The sequence below is a fragment of the Solanum lycopersicum genome, chromosome 2, assembly GCF_036512215.1.
Source record: "Solanum lycopersicum chromosome 2, SLM_r2.1".
NCBI classification, from domain to species: domain Eukaryota; kingdom Viridiplantae; phylum Streptophyta; class Magnoliopsida; order Solanales; family Solanaceae; genus Solanum; species Solanum lycopersicum.
The window spans coordinates 51,674,149-51,694,880 of NC_090801.1; the positions used below are offsets into that span (position 1 = coordinate 51,674,149).

At 33.4% G+C, this 20,732-nt stretch overlaps 4 protein-coding genes across 4 annotated transcripts; 3 read left to right on the top strand and 1 right to left on the bottom strand.

Moving 5' to 3' along the window:
* Nucleotides 1-2,978: 2,978 nt before the first annotated feature.
* On the top strand, nt 2,979-3,311 carry LOC101268647 (uncharacterized). The gene has a single exon (XM_004233910.1). It carries the CDS (start codon nt 2,979-2,981, stop codon nt 3,309-3,311), a length of 333 nt encoding a protein of 110 aa, XP_004233958.1.
* Nucleotides 3,312-3,883: 572 nt separating this feature from the next.
* LOC101268352 (cytochrome b561 and DOMON domain-containing protein At5g47530-like) lies at nt 3,884-4,813 on the top strand. The gene is made up of 2 exons (XM_010319064.2): nt 3,884-4,152; nt 4,246-4,813. The coding sequence occupies exons 1-2, from the start codon at nt 3,884-3,886 to the stop codon at nt 4,811-4,813; spliced, it is 837 nt and encodes a 278-aa protein (XP_010317366.2).
* Nucleotides 4,814-6,989: 2,176 nt separating this feature from the next.
* On the top strand, nt 6,990-8,496 carry LOC101268065 (probable aspartic proteinase GIP2). The gene is made up of 2 exons (XM_004233908.5): nt 6,990-7,490; nt 7,583-8,496. Exons 1-2 carry the CDS (start codon nt 7,025-7,027, stop codon nt 8,425-8,427), a joined length of 1,311 nt encoding a protein of 436 aa, XP_004233956.1. The 5' UTR covers nt 6,990-7,024; the 3' UTR covers nt 8,428-8,496.
* A 218-nt stretch (nt 8,497-8,714) lies between these two features.
* LOC101249428 (malate dehydrogenase, glyoxysomal) lies at nt 8,715-13,850 on the bottom strand. The gene is made up of 9 exons (XM_004233419.5): nt 13,435-13,850; nt 13,114-13,320; nt 11,397-11,711; nt 10,517-10,606; nt 10,343-10,426; nt 9,550-9,585; nt 9,354-9,443; nt 9,126-9,220; nt 8,715-9,020 (listed from the first exon to the last, which is right to left on the bottom strand). The coding sequence occupies exons 1-9, from the start codon at nt 13,501-13,503 to the stop codon at nt 8,948-8,950; spliced, it is 1,059 nt and encodes a 352-aa protein (XP_004233467.1). The 5' UTR covers nt 13,504-13,850; the 3' UTR covers nt 8,715-8,947.
* Between the last annotated feature and the right edge of the window lie 6,882 nt (nt 13,851-20,732).

A 20,732-nucleotide genomic window follows, 5' to 3' on the forward strand; every position in this document is an offset into this window, starting at 1 on the left:
CAACAAAAATCGTCTAGATGGATTTATGTAGTTTGTCGGATTAAAATTTGATTTGAATAATGATAAGATCATTCTTTATATTAGTTATACTTATGTTAAATTTGGAACATGATTGTACATGATTATTTGACATGAATTGATATGTGATAAGAATGTAGGTCATATTGTTTTTAATTCCTAAAGATGCTTATCACTTGAAATTGAATTTGGTCATGACTTTGGAAATAAATTTTTTTATAGACTCCAACTGACCTGAAATTTGGTAAGTTCATTGATAACGGCCTAGTAAGAAGTACTAATTGCTATGTGGTTATGATTCTTTGATGTCATTAAAATGATTTTAAAGTTAACTTTTTAAAATTAAAATGTGATTTGTATGAATGACATCCTTTATATCGATTTTATTTAGGCCAAAGTCATATGCGACCACTTAAACTTGTCCCGATTATTCATTTAGACACCTTAACTAGATGTACTACCTATTGAACACTTCAACCATTTTGAATTTGAACCATTTGAACATTTTTTTGAGAATAAACAAAAAGTAGAGGATGTGTGAAATACACTCGCGCTAACATGTCAATTTGACCAATTAAATAATGACATGTGTTATTTTTTAATCCAAAAAATTATTTAAACATTATATTATAAAGAAAAAAAATAAAAAATTATTTTAAAGTAAAAAAAAAATGAAAAAAAGGAGTAAAACTTAAACACCCACTTCCCTGCCTTCAATTGGAATCCAAAACATACATATCCCTCTAATTCCATTAATGGCGACCCTCCCCTCCCTGTACAGTTCCATCTTTAACTCGACAATTTTTTTTTCATCAGCTTTTTTATTAATTATAACTTTTTACTTCATCTCGTTTTTTAGGTAGAGAAAGATGGGAAAAAAATCTCTTCGAAAAATTTATAAAAGAAACAAAATGCTAAGAATTTTGAAACCATTAGAATGGTGGGGGAAGAAGATAACCACTGATGCTAAGAATTTTGAAATCATTAGAATGGTGGGGGAAGAAGATAACCACTGGTGCATGGGTATGGGGGTTGGGGTGGGGTGGGGTTGATAGAAATAGGGAAGAAGAAGACAACTGATTTTTTTTGTTAATTATTTTTTTAAAAATTAACTTAGTGGTATAAATTAAGAAAAAAAAGAAAAATATTATTTTTAATAAATTAACGCGCTCAAGGAAAGTGAATTACACGTTTTTTTGCCATGTCAGCATTTTGTGTCTAATAGGAATGACTTTTGAACAAATAAAATGTTCAATTGGCACAATGATTAGTTGAGGTGTCTAAATGAATTATGCGGACAACTTTAAGTGGCTGGAGATGACTTAGGCCTTTTATTTATGTTATATGTGGTACATGATTACATCAGATGAGTTATATGTCATATACAAATAACATATTATGTCAAGTATATACATCGTCATCCGTGCGATAAGAAATGAGCTAAGAGTTGATCCCTCTAATGATAGAAAAAGGGCACTCCTGTCATCGTTTCAGTGACTCATAGGCCTTGGTGCAACCCTATCATTACTCGGAAGTTGTCCTCACCTTAGTCTTTGTTCAATCGCACACATATTCCTTCGATCCTCACCCTCATCTCCACCACCCGCAATCATACTTGATACTCTTAGTTATTGTAGTTTTGACAATCATCTATGTTCTAGTACAATGAAATAATCATCATACTCCACTTCCATTCTTCGAACTTTTTTATTATCTTAAAAAGTGATATTAAAAAACCTAGTTAGCCACTCCAAGTTCCACATATGAGTGATGCCTATTCTATACAACTTTTATCTTCGTCTCTGTTCCCTAGCTCCTTGTATAGGAATTTGAAAACTCCCCCTTTTGCTGTCATAATCAACACCAACTTCATCTCCTTCCTCGCCACCTTGTACATTTTTATCCTCCTTATTTGTGTTCTTCATCAACTTCGCATAAGTAGTCTTCTCTTCTTTCATTTTGTGTTGGACTTCACCAAATCTCCTCAACGTTCACTAAAGAACCCTTCGATACCTTAACACTTCTCTTGCAACTGGTTGCCTTATCACACGTATTGATCGCATTTCCACTATTTGCCCAAGCCACTGTTGCTACCAGCTTAACTTAAAGTCACTTCTTTTGATCTCTGGCCGATCATACCCAGTTCTCTTTTTCTTTTTCTCCAAAATCATCACCAAAAACTTATAATTAATGAGTTATAAGATTCTCGTCTAAAAGCGCTAATCATCAACAATATGAAATATTACCAAATGACCCTCTTGCTTTTGGGAACTCATAGATGAAATCTTTTTTCTTTTTTGGTGAAGTCCTATTTAACGTTTGAAAAAGTAATCGCAATTCGTGATAGGAGTAAAATTAATGCATCAGTATCATAAATATGTAGTTATTAACATAACATCTTTTTATTATATCAAATTATAGTAAGAGAGGCATATTTTAACCAAAAGTATATTTGAACCATTTTCATTAGTATACCAATATATTTGACCCTTCGAATAAAAGTTCAAAATTAAAAGGACAATTTTGTACTTTAAATTTCTCGTAAGATCTTCCCTTCAATAGACGCCAAAAGGAAAAGCGGCTCCATTTTAAGTTGATCAATATTTATCGGGATTGATTCATCAATGGAGAGCTTCCTCAACAAAATCTCCTTCATATCCATTACAATTGCGACACTAACCCTTCTCCTCCTTTACCTCAAAACCCCACAGACCTTCATCAATCCCAATCCAAAGCCCCAACAAAAATTCCCCAAATCCACCTGCGATTTCACCCATCGAACTTTTACCAATATAAACAAACACAATCGCCGTATATGGTCCACCAAATCATGGATCCAAACTGTACATTCTTTCACAATTCAATTCCAATCCCTCCAGGCCCAAAATTTCTTCTCCAACAATTCTCGGATCTTAGTTGTATCAGCCGGGGCGGGTCATTCTGTTATGGCCCTGAATAACATGGGGGTTAACCATGTCTCCGGCATCGAGGTTGTTGAATCGCATCCTCTGGTGCGCCGTGCGGATCCACACAATCTGCCCTTTTTGGATAAGGTGTTTCATTTCGGGTTCAGCCCGTACTTAGAACGGGCCTTGTTTCCGGCCCGATACGTGAGGGAAATGGAGAGAACGGTGAGAGATGGCGGCGCGTGTGTTGTGGCTGTGGAAGAGTGTGGTGGCGAAGAGGTGGAAGAAGTGGTGAAATTGTTCAAAAAGTCGAAGCTGTTAGCGGTGAAGAACGTGACTTTGGGTGGTGAAAGGAGGACAAGTATTGTAATGAAAGTTGTAAAGTGATTAATTAAAGCTTAAAAACAATAAAAATTGTAAAGGGACTGAATTTATTGTGGCATGATAACTCATGTATATTTTTTCAAGATTTATTCTTAGTTCAGTTCAGCATTTTGTTTTATCACTACATTTTATGTGTACAATTTGAAAATATCAATTAAATATATAAATTAAAAGCGTTTTTTTTTTCAAAAACAAATTACCTTATGTTTAAAAATTAGTACTAATCTTTTAAAAAAGGTTTAAGTTTTCCTACTCCCACTCATAATGGGATTATAGATACTAATTTCCAAATTTGACTAACCTAGTTCATGCATATAATAAATATACCACCCTCTCATCATAAGAAATTAACTACGTACTTGATGGCATACTCTAATAACCTCTTGCATAAGAAATTAACTACGTACTTGATGGCATACTCTAATAACCTCTTGCTTTTTTGCTTCTTTTTCTCCCTATGCTTCCTCTCATCATATGCTCGAACCAACTGCTCCGATTTCCACTTCCATGGAAAATCCTACAATTCATGCAGCCATCTTCATACTTTGAATTCTTTTATTCACTGGAATTACGACATGACTTCTCGTACTGTTGATATCGCCTTTAGCAAGTCTGAAAGTCAGCACGGAAGATGGCTTGCTTGGGCTATAAACCCAACATCTACAGGGATGACCGGCTCCCAGTATATCGCCTTTACGGTTCATAATGTTTCAGCCCAGTATATCAATGGACAAGTCATTATCTTTGCGAGGTTTGAGGTACCTATGAATGGAAGCAATGTTGTGAATCATGTTTGGCAAGAAGGAGGACTACAAGATGATGATACACCAGGAAGTCATGGCATGTCATGAGATAACTTGAGATCTTTTGGGACTTTGAATTTCCATTCTGGGAAAACTGTGTCTATGAGTAGTCCTAATGTAAAACTAAATTCAAGGTCTAAGATAAAGATAGTACATGGTGTTATCAATGCGGTTAGTTGGGGAATGATGATGCCACTAGGTGTTGTTCTTGCTAGATTGAGATATCTACCATTACAAGAGTACTATTCAGCTTTGTGGTTCAATCTACATATTTATTGTCAAAGTATAGCTTATTTTCTTGGTATTGCTGGTGGAGGTTTGGGATTTTATCTTGGGAGACAATCTTCTTCAGTTAAACAACACTCTTGTCATAGGTACATTGGTGCTGCACTCTTAATGCTTGCAACATTTCAAGTGTTAGCTCATCGTTTACGGCCATCAAAGGAACACAAATACAGGGTGTATTGGAATATTTATCACTGGTGCACTGGTTATGGTACTATTATAATGGGAATTCTCAATTGTTTCAAAGGTTTCCAGATGACGGATGTCGGGATTTGGAAGAATGCTTACATTGCTTTTCTTGCTTCGTTGTCCTTTGTTGCTGTTGTTCTGGAAGTTTGCAGATGCTACCTCACCGCTAACAAAGGAACAGCTACACCAGAAGGAGTTTCTGCAAACAGTATAGAAGACAAGGCATAGAGTTGCAACTATGTTATTTTCAATTTTGTAGGCATAGTTTAATTCGTTGCCCAAATTTCATATACATTCAGATTAGACTAGATGTACTTGTTATTGATTGATGAACGCTATTAAAAACAGGCTACATAAGCAGTTTCTTTTTATGTAAATATAAAAACACGGCTCTATAAACAGGGTTCTTTTTTTACAACTAAGACAACTTCATCATGCGATCTACTTGCTCTACTATACAACTAGCTTGGGTGTTATATATATGAATTGTGGAACTTAGCACTTTAATTCTGACCTTATAAATTCCTCTTAATACTATTTTTAGTACTAAAAATAGTATAACTAGAACCCACAATCTCAAGGAATTTTCACGACACCTTAACCATTTAACTTGTGTCAATGCTTATATATGTATTTACTAAACTAAAATTCAACCTCTATATACAATGTAATTTTCTGACAAACCTCTGGTTGTGAATACGCCCACAGGCCTTCATCAAGATTGGGAGCTCTTAGAGCTCTGTATCTGCATAATAAGCAATTATAATGGCAGACGAGCTGATGAATACAGCAAATGAAATCCCAGACATTCAATGACTTGTCTTCGTGAAATTTAGCAAGGGTAACATGAACACGTGTTTATTGTGCCTTATCAGAAAAGAAAAGAAAGGTAATATTGATAATGGGACTTAGCTTGTTCGGTTTCAGTGTTACTGATAATGTAGATTATATGATACTGAATAATTATCAGTTCAGATTAATTAGACTCATTTACACAAAAAATGGTTACTGTATATACATACACATTATACAATGCTATACATTTGTTATACACCATAAAAAAAACCACCAACTCACTACGCTAATATCCAAATCAAAAGTTCTCAATATTCACATTTGAGAGATTAAATCAATTTGTTGGTGGAGATAATAAATAAAATTCTTCACATTGATGTCTGCAAAGCTTTGAAAAATGAGATGACAAAGCTTTTTTTTAAAAAAAAATTGGACACAAGCAGACTAATGGGTAAAAATGAAGTTTTTTTTTTTTTACAACTTTAGGTATTACATATAAAAATTGGAAAAATGGAGAAGTACCTTCAACCTATGTCCGAAATTCTAAACACACACTTATATTATACTAAGGTCCTATTATCCCACTGAACTTATTTTATAAGTAATTTTCTACCCCTTTTCGGCCTACGTGACACTAGCTTGAAAGAAAAAGTCAACCAGCATTGAACCTACAAGATGGTGCCACGTATGCCTAAAAGATGTAGAAAATTAATAATAAAATAAGTTCAGGAGTAATAGAACCTTAGTATAATATAAATGTGTCTCTGAGATTTCGGACATAGATTGAGGAGGTACTTGTGCATTATCCCTGTAAAAATTTTGTTCAACTCGAGAATTTCTAGCACATAACGGGGCAAACAAGAAGAATTCCAGTTTAAATCGATATTTTTAACTAAAAATAGGTTGTGCAAAGTTATAATAATAAGTTTAAAATATATTGATAATGTAAAAAGTAATTAATCTACACACTCAAATATCAATTTATATAACCTAAATTCTAAATTGAAATATAAGGAGTTCAAATCTAGTCGGTGCATCCAACTAATTGTAAAACGTGGAAATATATAAAATTATTATTTTTTCTTGAAAAAAGGACTCAGTTAGTGGTGGGCTGGTGGCAGATAACAGCTTCCAAGAAAATTCATATTGAAAATATTCAAACCAATGGAAACGGAAGCTTCGATGTCAAGTTTTGATTAATTAGGAGTGTGTTTAATTTGCTGCCGAGAAAAAGTATTTTCCTAAATTAGTGATAGTTAATTATAGTAATTTTATAGTCCTAAACAAAATTAAAGTTAGTTTTAGTAGTACAAAATATTCTCAAAATTTAGTAAGAGGTCAAGACAAATACATATGTCTTGTATTTCTCGAATAAAAAGTGATTTTGATTAATGAAATTTGATATAAAAATTATTTAACTCTACTATGAATAGAGGAGATCCTTCCAATTCAAGCACAAACTCAATATTAAATTTATTGTAATCGAGACTGACTCTTAGTTATTTCCACCATCATGATAATATATATATATATATATATATATATATATTTATTTATGGAGCGGAACCGCTACCCTAGCTATAAATACATTCTTATTGAATCCAATATTTCACATAAAATAAATCATTTTTGCTATTCCAAATTATGGCATTGTCCTACTATTATATCTTTCCATTTTATTGCTTTCTTCTCATAACAACAATATCAACTAATAATACCCTAGCTAAAACCACTTTCCATCCTAAAACACTATTTCTTGCAGTAAAAAAAGATCCAATTAGCCTACAACACATATCTGAAATTCAACAAAGAACACCTTTAGTTCCCCTTAAACTCTCAATCCATCTTGCTGGTGATAGTGTATGGGTAGATTGTGAAAAAGGGTACAACAGTTCAAGTTACAAAGCAGCTCATTGCAAATCAAGTCAATGTAAACTTGCTAGCACCACACTATGTGGAGATTGTCTTGTGGGATTAGTGGAACGTGGTCCTGGATGTAACAAAGATGGTTGCTACAACACTATTGAAAATCCACTTGTTCAAATATTGACAAGGGGTGAAATCGCACGAGATGTTTTGACAATCAAATCCATTAGCGGCTCTTTTGTAGGTACGTATTTATTATTTGTTGACAACTTTTAAATTTTAATTTCACACCTGACATGTTTAAGACCACGAGATTCAACCACTTTTAATTTTCAGGCCCTGTTGCAACGATTCCAAACTATATATTCAGCTGCGCTGGATCATATGTAACTCAAGATCTAGGTAAAGATGTTAAAGGAACAATTGGTTTTGGACATCAAAGTGCAGTATCACTTCCTGTTCAACTTGCATCAGCTTTCAAATTCACCCGAAAATTCGCCATTTGCTTGAGCTCATCAACAGAACGAAATGGTATAATCTTCATCGGTAACAGCCCTTATTTGTTTAACGGTGGGTTTAATGCCTCGCGAGATCTTATCTACACACCTATACTTACCAGCCCATACGACGTTGTAAGAGACAAGAAGATCTCTGAATACTACATTACAGTTTCATCTATTAGCATCAATGGCAAAAATGTACCAATTAATAAAACGTTGCTCTCATTGGAAAAACAAGGTGGAACAAGTATTAGCACGGGTTTGCCTTATACTATGTTGGCGAGTTCTATTTACAAGGCGGTAACAGAAGCTTTTGTTAATGAAATGCCAAAAGAGGTTAGATCTGTAGCTCCAGTTGAACCATTTACAACTTGTTTTAACTCGAGAGATATTGGTATGTCGCGCCTTGGCTTCAATGCTCCTGAAATTAACATTGGTTTACATAAGAAAAATATGCATTGGACTATTACTGGAGCGAATTCGCTGGTGAAAGTTAACGAGGATGCTGTATGTCTAGCCTTTGTTGAACGATTAACTAGAGATTGGGGAGAAGCTATTATTATCGGTACGTATCAAATGCAGGATAACTTGGTGGAATTTGATATTTCCAGAAGAAGAATTGGTTTCAGTAACTCACTGTTTTTCCGTCAGACTATGTGTTCGAACCAGAACTATACCTAGGCTTGATCTATTACTTTTTCTTGTTTATTGACCAAATGTCGCAATAAATATGAATTATTCTGCTTCTAAGGCTCTGTAGCTACTTTCATCAGTTTCCATCCATGATGCCCTTTGGCTTATTACTATGTTAGCTGTTTTAACAAAATTGATGCCTCTTTTTGTGTATATTATATTACATGACTAGTACTCGAAAGACATAAATATGAGCGATTAAACTCTTTTTTAACTTACCAAAAAAAAAAATGTAAATGGAGGGCAAAAATAGAACAAATTTCCAACATTGGACATTGGGAAAAAAAAAGCACAAAAATTTAATTATTATGAACTCGAGGGAGTAATACTTTGCAAGTTTGTTCTACATGACCAGATACTACGTTTATTTTCTGCACTAAATCATATCTGTAGAAAGTAGAACAAGATTTGCCTAACATACAACAAAGAAACAGGAGTATCTTATTTTTCTGAAACTGGAGATATGAGATGTATGGCAGCATCTTTTGGAAGTCACTTAGTTGTCTGCTCATTTCTTGACAAACCCGACGCCCTTCTGGATACTTGTTGCTAGCTCTTTCTTTGCCTTCTCAAGCCCAGTCCTGCAAAATTTAGTATATTGAGAAAAATCTGACCAGTACTTTCAATATATAACAGCACAATGAACATGACAGTTATTTCAAGGGGTAATTGATCAGAACATTGACCTCTCGTATTCATTTAGGGGACCAAGGGGGAATATCTCTTCAACTCCGCTACGCCCAAGCCGTACTTTTGATGCAAAAAATGGAAGTTCAGTCACCTACAAAGATCATTAACCACCACCACTAACTGTCATGACCCCCAAGTTGTCAATGTTCCAGAATAAAGTTATGTGGTGTTAACATATACAAGCTGCAGAGGAACTTTAGCATGAGTGTGTTTAAAATACATGCCTGGGAAGACACAAAGGCACATTGAATAATAGCAGCATCTCCTCTCAATCCATGCAAACATGCATCAGCAAATTTAACCGCAGCATATGCCTGAAAATTTAGGAAAGACTTTGTCATTCAGCCTCGATGTGGATGATATGAACTCTCAATGGCAAAACAAGAGAAATTGAAATAAAGAGCACAGAAATGTTCTAACCATAGAGAGAGTTGCCGAACCAGCACCAGCTTTTGCCTGCAAAAAGAGCACCATGTCCATTCAACAACAGATGAATTCTAACAATGGAGTTAACTTACTCAGTAATTTCTGGTGCTATGACAGCCAAATAAACCATGATATATGCAATCCAGAAATTTCCTTGTTAAGAGTAGCAAGAAAAGGTAGGATGATGGAGAAAGATGATAAATCAATTCAGGAGTGAGACAACAACTTATGGCAATATAGTTGAAGCACGATTCTTGACATGCTAGTACTTCATATTAGAGGTCGAAGATAAGGATTGTCCCAAGCCAATATACTACTGTTGCGGGAGGAAGGGAGAGGAATGCAACCATTAAGAGTAAGGACTGAAACTTCTCTAGGTTGTGATTGTGACATCTAAACATGCAATGTCATGAAACACATGCCTAACTATTCTTTGGAAGGGTGAAGTTTCACAGAAATTGATTTTGTCAACCATGGAACAGACAACATGGGCAAAATTATGGAGTAGGAGACAACAGGCTAACTTCCAATATAAGATAAATCAGGAAATAGTGCTCTCTAACTGCTGGAAAGAATCGGGGCAACCTTTTAACGAAGATCTCAAGTCAATGAACCTCTGTCGGCACGTAGTCTATGGTAATTTCAAATATAAACAACAAAGACCTTACTTGACAAGGTCTTTGGAAACAAAAACAGTAAAGGAAAAGCAATACCATCGGCCAGGAACAACAACTATTTCAATATAATAATAAAAGAACTCATTAACAAGTTTTCAATTTCAGCTTACCTCAACAACCTCAGTTCCACCATTTTGTATACGAGATGTTAAATGTTCAGTTTCCGCTGGGGTAAAAGAACAAGGAGGCTTAATCTGAATTCCATTGGACAAGTGAAAAACAAATGTGAGGTTAACAAGATTCCATTAACAAGCAATATTCAGTTTGAACTAAGTTTATCAAACCTGGGAAAGAAGAGGTAGAATTGTAACACCAGCATGGCCCCCGACAACTGGAACATCCACTTCCCTAGGATCAAGCCCCAAAACTTCAGCCTTCATAACATGAAGGAGATTAGACCAGGCAGAAACTTGACATTAAATGCCACAGAACAATTCAATGAGTATTCAGTTGGTACACACAAAATCATCCATGTCACTTTTAATGTTCTTAATTATATGCCAATATAATGTTCATCAAAGGTCATGTGTATAACTCTCAAAATAAACCAGAATCAGATGGTTGATAGCTGGCCACAGTTCCACAAACTAATCAGGAGTATATGGCATTCACCTCAGGTTCTTGTTATCTGTTTATACTAGTACACAAGGTCAACAATGCAACAGGTCTGTGAAGCATAAAAAGTAACAGTCCGCAAAGGTACATGCTCATAAAATGAATTAGCTTCAAATACTAGAGACTAAAATGTAATAGAGCTCCACCAATTTCTATAGCTTTGGCCGAAAATGGATACAGAGAGCAAAGAAGAAATTAAAATGTATTCTCAAGAAAAACTAGTCTACAGTTGATGTCAAGTTTCGCCGAGTCTTATTTAAAAGGATAAAAGGGTGACCAATAACAGCTGAGCTAAAACAATATTTGAGAGAAAATGAGTACTGGATGGATTTTTCATTCAAAAACTTGGACCTAATTTTGGGACAGACCGAACAGGATTTTCTGGATGGAGCTTGTAACATGGTCCAATCAATCTTTCTCCCAAATAGGAAGTCAAGAAAAACACTTGTATATCAGTTTCTAGCTTTTTAAACATTGAGTAGCTGTCTGTTCAAAGGGAAGCGGAGGAGTGAAAATCACAAGAGAATCAGTTCAGAAAGTTATGCATACCACAAAAGTATTGGCTCTGACGACATCAAGCATTGTGACACCTAAGAGTCTCCTAGGATCAAAGGTGCCAGCCATCTTGAAAACCTCTGCAGCAATTGGTACTGTAGAGTTTACAGGATTACTAATTATATTGACAATGGCCTTAGGACAGCACTTTGCAATTCCTTCACATAAAGTCTTCACGATTCCTGCATTTATGTTGAAAAGATCATCTCTTGTCATGCCTGGTTTTCTAGGAACACCAGCAGGGATTATTACGAGGTCCATGCCAGTGAGAGCATCTTCTAATTGTTGAGGTCCTAGAAAACCACGAACCTAGAAGTCAAGAAAAACAAGTTAATTGTTAAAAGACAAAAGAACAACACTGATCAACTTCATAGCTAGAACGCACACAACATCATAGTATGGGTTATCTCAGAACTAAGCAAGCATCAACTTGCAACGTAGAGCAGTGTTGCAAATGGCAAAGTCTGGCCTCATCTCAGTTTGAATTAGGGTCTAAATGAGCCCCGAAAGAACAATCTACAATGGGGACAAAATTTCACGAGTGATACCCCTCTTATTGGCATACTAGCTTCAATGTAACCATTCCAATGTTGTGAAATGCAACCAATTTCCAGTTTGTTATGCTATTTTTCGTTTCCTTATAACATCTCAACAGATTATTCAATTATTCAAGATATATTCAGCAACAAATACTATATATATCGCACCCTTTAGTAAATTTCACAGTAATCCTCCTTACATGACTTTGAAATGACAGATCCAGTAGATGCTAGGCTGCTAGGTCAGCTTTAAACCCAGTCAATCAACTAAACCTCTACCCCATATTAGTGGAGATCAGCTTTATATATCTCTTCTTCTTTCCCCTTTATTCAGGTACATTACATTCCAATACTATATATTTAGCTTTCAAGGTAAACCCTGGGTGCTCTAAAACTAAAGTTCAAAACTATTTTCCTACATGGACATACAAGTCTTTAAGACAACAACTACTATACCTCAGTCCCTAACAACTTGGGATTAGTCTATGCTAATCAAAAAGATCATGTTCCCAGTTAAATTCATCTCAAGCCAGAAGAAGAAGTTTCTTACAAACAATTCTTTACCCAGAAAAGAAAATCTCATAGACAAAGAATCTAATGTAAGTGTAAGCCTTACCATTAAACAGTATCCTAACTAGTCCTTCTTGCCTTAATGCATTCTTTACCTTGATGTGCTCTATTCTTAAAGAAGTGTAATTCATTTCGAAAGACTGATAGTCTAATGGGATATTTCCTTCCATAAGACTTGCCTACCTCGTATCATTTTATGATCTTCCATAATCATATTGTCAATACCTACAAATCGATACATCTAGAAATCTTTAAATAACATGCTAAACATCATAAGAGACCACCTATCATTTTGTCATCTACGAGTGTTAATTATCATCTCTCATCTAGTGCAACCTAGCCATACATCCATCTTAATACTCACATTTCTACAAACTCATTTTGTGGATATGTTGGGCCTTTGACGCCCCCATTCACTACCAATAACATTGATGGTTTTACAAAATATTCAATAAAAGCTACATGGTTTTATCACATAACACTGTCCTCTAACTTGACAGCTCTGTTTTTCATTACTGCTCCAATTTTGCAGCTCCATTCAAAGTAAAGGTTTTGATATTAAAAGCTTAAAAAGTCAGTAATGAATTCCTTGGAAGAATTACCACAGCACCAGTATCCATGTGGCTAATATCAGCAGTTACACCAGGGGTATTTGCAACATCATAAAGATGCAGAACCGAAACCAAAGGATTCATCTTCATAAGCATTGCAAGTGGCTGACCAATACCTCCTGCAGCACCCAAGATCGCAACTTTGAACCCCGGAGAACCCCCTTTCGCCCTGCAATTAGCTGCACTCAATCCCTCCATCTTGAGCCCCAATTGACAAAACAAATCAGTATGTATCACCGATCAATAAGAACAAAGTAGTGCTTTATCATTTTACTATACTAAAATTGAACCAAAAAAAAAAGCAGAAGAAACCTGGTGAGAAGAAGGAGAAGGGTTAAGATGGGCTGAGATGGTGGCGATTCGTTCAGCACTTCGCTGCATATTGGATTTCGTTTGAGAATGAAAATTATATTACAAAGAAAAAACAGAGACAGTTGAAATGAATTTAGAGATAAAATGATTTATAAGTAAAGCGATCAAGAAGAAGAAACCGGAATGATGACGACACCGTTTATTGAGATGTGTGAAATTGGATTATTTATTATTTTAGCCCAAGCACTATACACTTATCTTTACAGTTGAAAAATATCAAATACGTACCGAATATAATTTTTTAAAAAATATATAGAGTATTATATACCCTACTAAATAACATATCAAAATCATATTATTAATATTTTTCAAGATAATTGGATATATATCATACCATTTCTTGTCGTATGTATGTCAGTATACACATTTTATGGTGGTCATATATATACGTTCATATGTTACTATATGCTGATGTATAATTAGAAATTCTATTTTTTCATATAGGGTGCATTTGGTACAAAGGAACAAATATTTTTCAATTTTTCCGTATTTAATTGACTTACGTATTCTGATTTTGGATGATACTTTTTGAATTTTGATGTTAAGTTAACTCAATCAATTTTAATTTATTTATTTGAATAGAAAAAGGAACAACCATACTTACGAGTTATAAATATAAACATAATTTTTTCTCAATATAGGAATTAGAAAAATAAATAAATCATAATGAATTCATTTATCGAAAGAAAAAGAAGAGCAAAAAGGTATAGTTGTAAATTTTACATCCAAATGAATCATTTACTTGCAGACTTGAAATATTTGAAGACCTTAACTTTGCAGATTTCAAAAAGCTTAATGCATATTTGACTTCTCAAATTGTTATTAAATTCCTTTAATATATCGTATTTTTATTATTATGTGTAATCGTTTACACTTTAAAGGTAGAATAAATGAGTATATTAGATTAAATATGTCATTAGGTAGAAAGAAATAACTATGTGATCACACACAAATATAATATAGGTAATTCAAATTTAAAGGTTAATTGGTGTGTAAGTACGCCAAAACATTAAGAAATTATTAAAATATTGATTATCAATTAATCAACTATTAATCACTAACATTTAATTTTCAATTTAAACGTTATGTAAAAAAATTAAAATCATGCATCAAAAAGTTACCGCCAAACAAAGTATTGAATAAGCAATTTTCAAGCTACATCTACTGATAAAGTTATTTATGTGATTTGCCAATATAGCTAATACAATATTCAGTGAAGTGTGAACATTGAAATAATAATACATTCAATGAACATTAAGAACAGGGAAGCATCGTTTTGATTGGTGTAAAATTAGAGTAATTTATTAATTATTCTCAAAATATTGGTTATATATTAATAAAATATTTTTAATCATTATAAAATTGATAACTCAATAATAAAAATACTAAACCATTAAAAAATGTTAAACTAATAATTCAATATTGATAAATAAATAACATTTCTTTTATTTCGAATTATCGATTTACCCAATATGCACACCCTTGTATAAGCCTCTCACTAAGGTAAAGTGCACGCACAACTACACGATTTTTGAAATCACTATTTAATTAAGTTGTAGCCGAGATTGTATTCATTTTTTTGCAATTATACCAACCTTAGAAACCCTTCAGCCATACAAAACTAAATTTGTAAGTAAATGTGTTTGAAGTTTGACAAATTTTGGACATTTTAAACTAGAATTATGATCATGTCAAGGCCCACATTCCAGGCATCTTTGCTTGAAGTTGTGGCAGTTGGCAAGGCTAAAATTTAGAAATAAATTGATTGCATTTCAGGCATATAGTGGCTTGCTAAAATCAACACATATTTATTACTAAATTGTGGCCTTGATAAGGTCAACTCTAACAGTTTTTTTTTTAAAAATTAAAGTTGTTCCGATAATATAAAGACTGCACTACAAACATTTTAACATGAAGTTCAAGCATAAATATTACTTCTTGTCATATATTTTGCGCATAAAGTTTATGTAATAATTTTTTGTAGATACAATACGCAAATGATCTATCTTAAATAAGCTTAAATTTATAATATAAATTTCAAATAATATAAAGAATCAATCTCAATTATTAATTTGTCAAATAATAATAAATAAATAAATAAATATATATATATATATATATATATATATATATATATATATATATATATATATATAATATTCTTATTTTAAAATAATGGTGATTTGTTAATATTTCAAGCTTTTCAGACTAAAGAAGCAAAAGAAACATAATAAAGAGGAAGAGGAGAATCGTTCTTCTTCGCAAATCATTATATATTAAATTCAATATTAAAAAAGTGTATAAAGTTTGGTTATTGTACAATTAGGACTTCATTGGAAAAAAGAAAAGGATCTGATGTTCGCATTGCCAAATCAGATCAAACTTCAAGCAAAAACATTGTAAGTTTGACCTTGACAAGGTCACACTTTAGGAAAGAAGTATCCTTGCCAAACTTCAAACACATATTATGCAACTTTATGTAAGGAAGTTTGACGATTGAAATATGTCAAGTATTTAATAAAGCTGATTAATGTGTATATAACAAGTGTTGATAAAGTGACGATTGGAACATATCAAAGGAATATGTCCAACAAAGCTGACTGGTCAGTTTCTAACACTACTATAGAATTAGAGTCGAATTAAGATTAGACTATTTATATTGGCATAATACATATATTGACTAAATTTAGCTTAAAATTTTCACTTTGACCTCCAACATTCACAGTGCACAAATAGGTATTTTGACGATCCTATCTTTCAATAAATAAACACACGATTTTTCCTGTTAAAGAGCGTCAAAGACAATCGCTCCAACGTGTATTAGTGATCCACTCAATGACTGTCAACTAGTTAAATGTTTTACACGTCGATTTTAGAACTAAAAAAAATAAAAATTGATTTAAATTTATATTGAATAATCAAAATTAATTTTAATTTTAATTTATATAGAAGAATCAAAATTAACTCCTCCTAATGGTTTTTGGAGCTTGGAGCTCATTGTTTGACGGAGTTCATAGGTTTGTTGATGGATGCCTTTTTTATTTAGGATTTTTGTGTTGTTGATGGGTCTGTTTTCATGGGTTTTGGGGTCATTTGGTTGTTTTTGTGTCTGGTTCGAGCTGCTGATAGCAGCAGTGTTGTTTCGTGATGATTCTCGCTGGAGACAGCGAATCTGATGGGTTTGGGGTCGCGTATCTGGTCGGTTTAGTGAGCTCAAAGCTCGTTCACTTCAAGGGTTGTGCTCCGGTGTGGAGGAAGAAGGAGAACGGATGGGTAAAATAAATGGGGGTTTTGGGTTTGCCGAAGATTGACCGGAATTGGGGTAGGGGGTAGAATTGTCATTTTAGCAATTTTTACCGTTGTGGACCTCGAAAATTACTCCTTACGCTTGCAGAATACGTTCATTTCACGCGTTTTGTCAGGTTGGACTCGCGTGTTTATTTATTGAAAAGTAGGATAGTTAAAGTGCCTATTTGTGCACTATGAAAGTTTGGAAGTCAAAGTTAAAATTTGAAGCCAACTTTAGGGTCCAATATGTATCTTATGCCATTTATATTAGTTAGGATTATATTATTTCTAGGATTAGTTTACCATTAGGATTATAGTACACCCAGGATTAGATTATTTATTATTATTATTATTATTAGGGATAATGTACAAGTACTCCCTCAATCTATGACCGAAATCTCAAAGTCACGCTTATACTATACTAAGGTTCTATTACCCCTCTGAACTTATTTCATTTATATTTTCTACTCCTTTTGCGCCTACGTGGCACTATAGTGTGGGCCCAATATTGGTTGACTTTTTTTTTCAAGCTAGTGCCACATAGACCGAAAAGGGATAGAAAACTACTTATAAAATATGTTTAGGGGGGTAATAGGACCTTAGTATAGTATAAGTGTGTCTCTGAAATTTCAGGCACAGGTTGAGGGGGTACTTGTGCATTTCCCTTATTATTATTATTATTATTACTACATACTACTACTACTATTATTATTATTATTATTATTATTGTTGTTGTTGTTATTATTACTATTATTAGGTATTTTCTTCTTAAAGCTTCATGTAATCCATGTTTTTGAGCCAAAAGGAGTGGCTATAGCCTTTGTGAAAGGCATTTCAGTCTTGTCCAACAGTAGGACACTTACTCTGACTTAAGTGGATACCCCCATCAAAATACTTAACTTCTACTCCTAGAAAGAAGTGTAAAGGATCAAGATCTTTCGTGACAAATTATTTCCCAAGTTGTTGAACCAACTTTAAAATATGCGATGGATTACTGCCTGTGATAATAATATCATCCACATATAACAAGAGAAATATGGTGCCTTTTTGAGCTTGCAATGAAAATAATGAAGAATATGTCTTACTACAGATGATGCCAAGGTGTAGGAGATGCATGCTAAACCTATTAAACCAGGCTCTTGGTGCTTGTTTAAGATTATACAATGTCTTTTTAAGTAGACACACGTGTTGATGATACTTGGGATCAGTAAATCCAGGAGGTTGACTTATATACACCTCCTCTTGATATAAGTACACCCATAAATAAATAAAAAATTATGACATCGAGTTGTCTAACTTCCCAGCTGAGATGATGGCAATGGATCTTAGAATTACTCTAATAGTTGTGGTTTTAATCACGGGGCTACAAGGTTCTTCAAAGACTATGCCTTCAACCTGAGAGAAATCAAGGATTGTATTGATGATTAAAATTGTTAAGTACATACTCCTTATATAGGGAGAGAAATGTAATGTCCTAAGTTAACTATACTTAGAGTCATACTATAATACCTATTACTATTATAATAATAATAATGATGAAATTAAAAATAATCTAATCCTATTGTACTATAATCCTTATTGTAATATAATCCTAATTAATATAAGTAGTCTAATCCTATTGTACTATAATCCTTATTGTAATATAATCCTAATTAATATAAGTAGTCTAATCCTAGTGCGACTCTAATTATATAACAATGTTGTAAACTCGCCAGTCAGTTTAGTTGAAATTGTTCCTTTTACGTATTTCAATCGTCAGCTTCCTTTTTTATCAACATTTGTTGTAGACATGTTAGTCATCTTTGTTGGACTTTTTCCTATGGCATGTTCAGATCATCAGCTTTTCTCTTCTTCAGCACTTTAATCTTGTATATCTGAATTGATTTCAAAGTAAATATACTTGCAAAAAAAGATTCATTTTCAACTATAGTTAAACATCGGTCCCAAAATTAGATATTTGTCCATGATAAGTCTTCTAATTTGTCGCTTTCTCCTCCACGTACTCCTTTTGTTTTACTTTTTTCATTCATGTAAGATACATAATTTTGTTACAAAAAATGAAGGGCCAACTTGAGTAACTTTTTTCACATATTTCTTCTGCTTTTAAGTTTTTTTTCTACTTTTTTCGTATGTTGTTTGTTTAAAAATATGAAAATATATTATTATAAATCAAAATAATTAAATATCTACATATTATTTTAGTTCAAGCCAACTCAAAATCTCTTCTAACTCATGTACCGTCAAAACTGAAGTCAAACTATATTTTAAGGATTGTAAATCTCTTGAAACACTTGAATGGAAAAATATGACGCATATACCGTTAAATTGGAGGCAAAATGTATTTTATGGATTGAAAATCTCTGAAAACACTTTAATAGAAAAAATTGCAACTCATGTACCGACAAGAGTGGAGTCAAAATGTATTTTAAGGATTGTAATTCTCTTGAAACACTTGAATAGAAATAATGTAACTCATGTACCGTCAAAATTAGAGACAAGATGTATTTTAAGTATTATAAATCTCTTAAAACACTTTAATGAAAAAATATATGACTCGTGTACCGACAAAAGTTGAGTCAAAATGTATCTTAAGAATTGTAAATGTCTTAAAACACTTGAATAGAAAATGTAACCCATGTACAAAAAAATGGAGTTACAATGTATTTTAAGGATTGTAAATTTCTTGAACAGTTGAAAGCAAAAACTATAACTTATGTACTGTCAAAATTTGAGTCAAAATTTATTTTAAAAACGACGCGATCAAATCTGAGACTTGGCTGCGCGTCGCAGGGACAACTCCACATCTTGGTTCTGGAATTTATTTCGGGATAGAATTGTTTGTTTTGTCCCCGCGTCGTAGGGAAAAATTTGCCCATCAAGTGTTGCAAGCGTGACGCGCCATTGGCTCCACATCTTGTCTACCTGACAACTTTCTTGGTCAACGTTCGGGTCCACCTTAAAGACCCTTAGGGTGGTTCCGGGGAAGTCGTACTCGAACATTTTGACCCTTGGTATTTTCCTCTAGGTTCTAGGGTCATCCCAACTGGTTTTAGACTCTAAACAACATATAAAAACATGCACAACAAACAAGGACACACTAGCACACACGCATGGCTAGTTTTTGAACGTCTTGGTTGTTCTTTGACGTTCGACTTTCAAACTCTTCAAACTGGATTCTAAAGCTATTATTCATCATTTTAACACCTATTAACTCATAAAACTCATTATAGGCTCTAGATTGTCCTATTTCATTTTGAGGGTTGTTACAATCTCCCCCACTTAGACAAACATTCGTCCTCGAACGACACTAAACATTTTCAAGGACAACAAGGACTCAACTAGATTCTCACAACACGCATCATTATGGACATAACATTCATATTTAATTCACAAAACTTTCAAGGAACACCAACTTCATATCATTATGCACTCTAAGCAAAAACAAGCAATTTAGAACTATTTCCACAATTCAAAGTGCACACATACTTTATCATTTTCATTGCATTTATGGAGGAAATACTTTCTCCAACATTAGACATGCTCATCATATTATTATAAAGCTCAACATGTAATAACTTTCAAATCACACATAGGTTAATAAACATAACAACTTTTGAAGCAATTAAGCAATCATTAGCTACACATTGACATGGGAAATATAGATTAATTACTAATCTTCCCATGTACCTATAATATCATCAAAAGTATGAAAAACATCATATCATAAATGACACTCATAATCATAAGGATACATGCAACTCATACTCACATGCAAGACTCCAAAACATAACTAAACTACTAAGAATTTTGGTCTCAAACTTGAGTAAGAATAGAAGGAAAAGATTAGGATATCAACCACCTTTATATTCAACTCATTCTACCCCACTTAGGGTAAACCCATCTAAAGCAAATCAAAACAACCATAAGGAAACTATGACTTACTGGGGCCT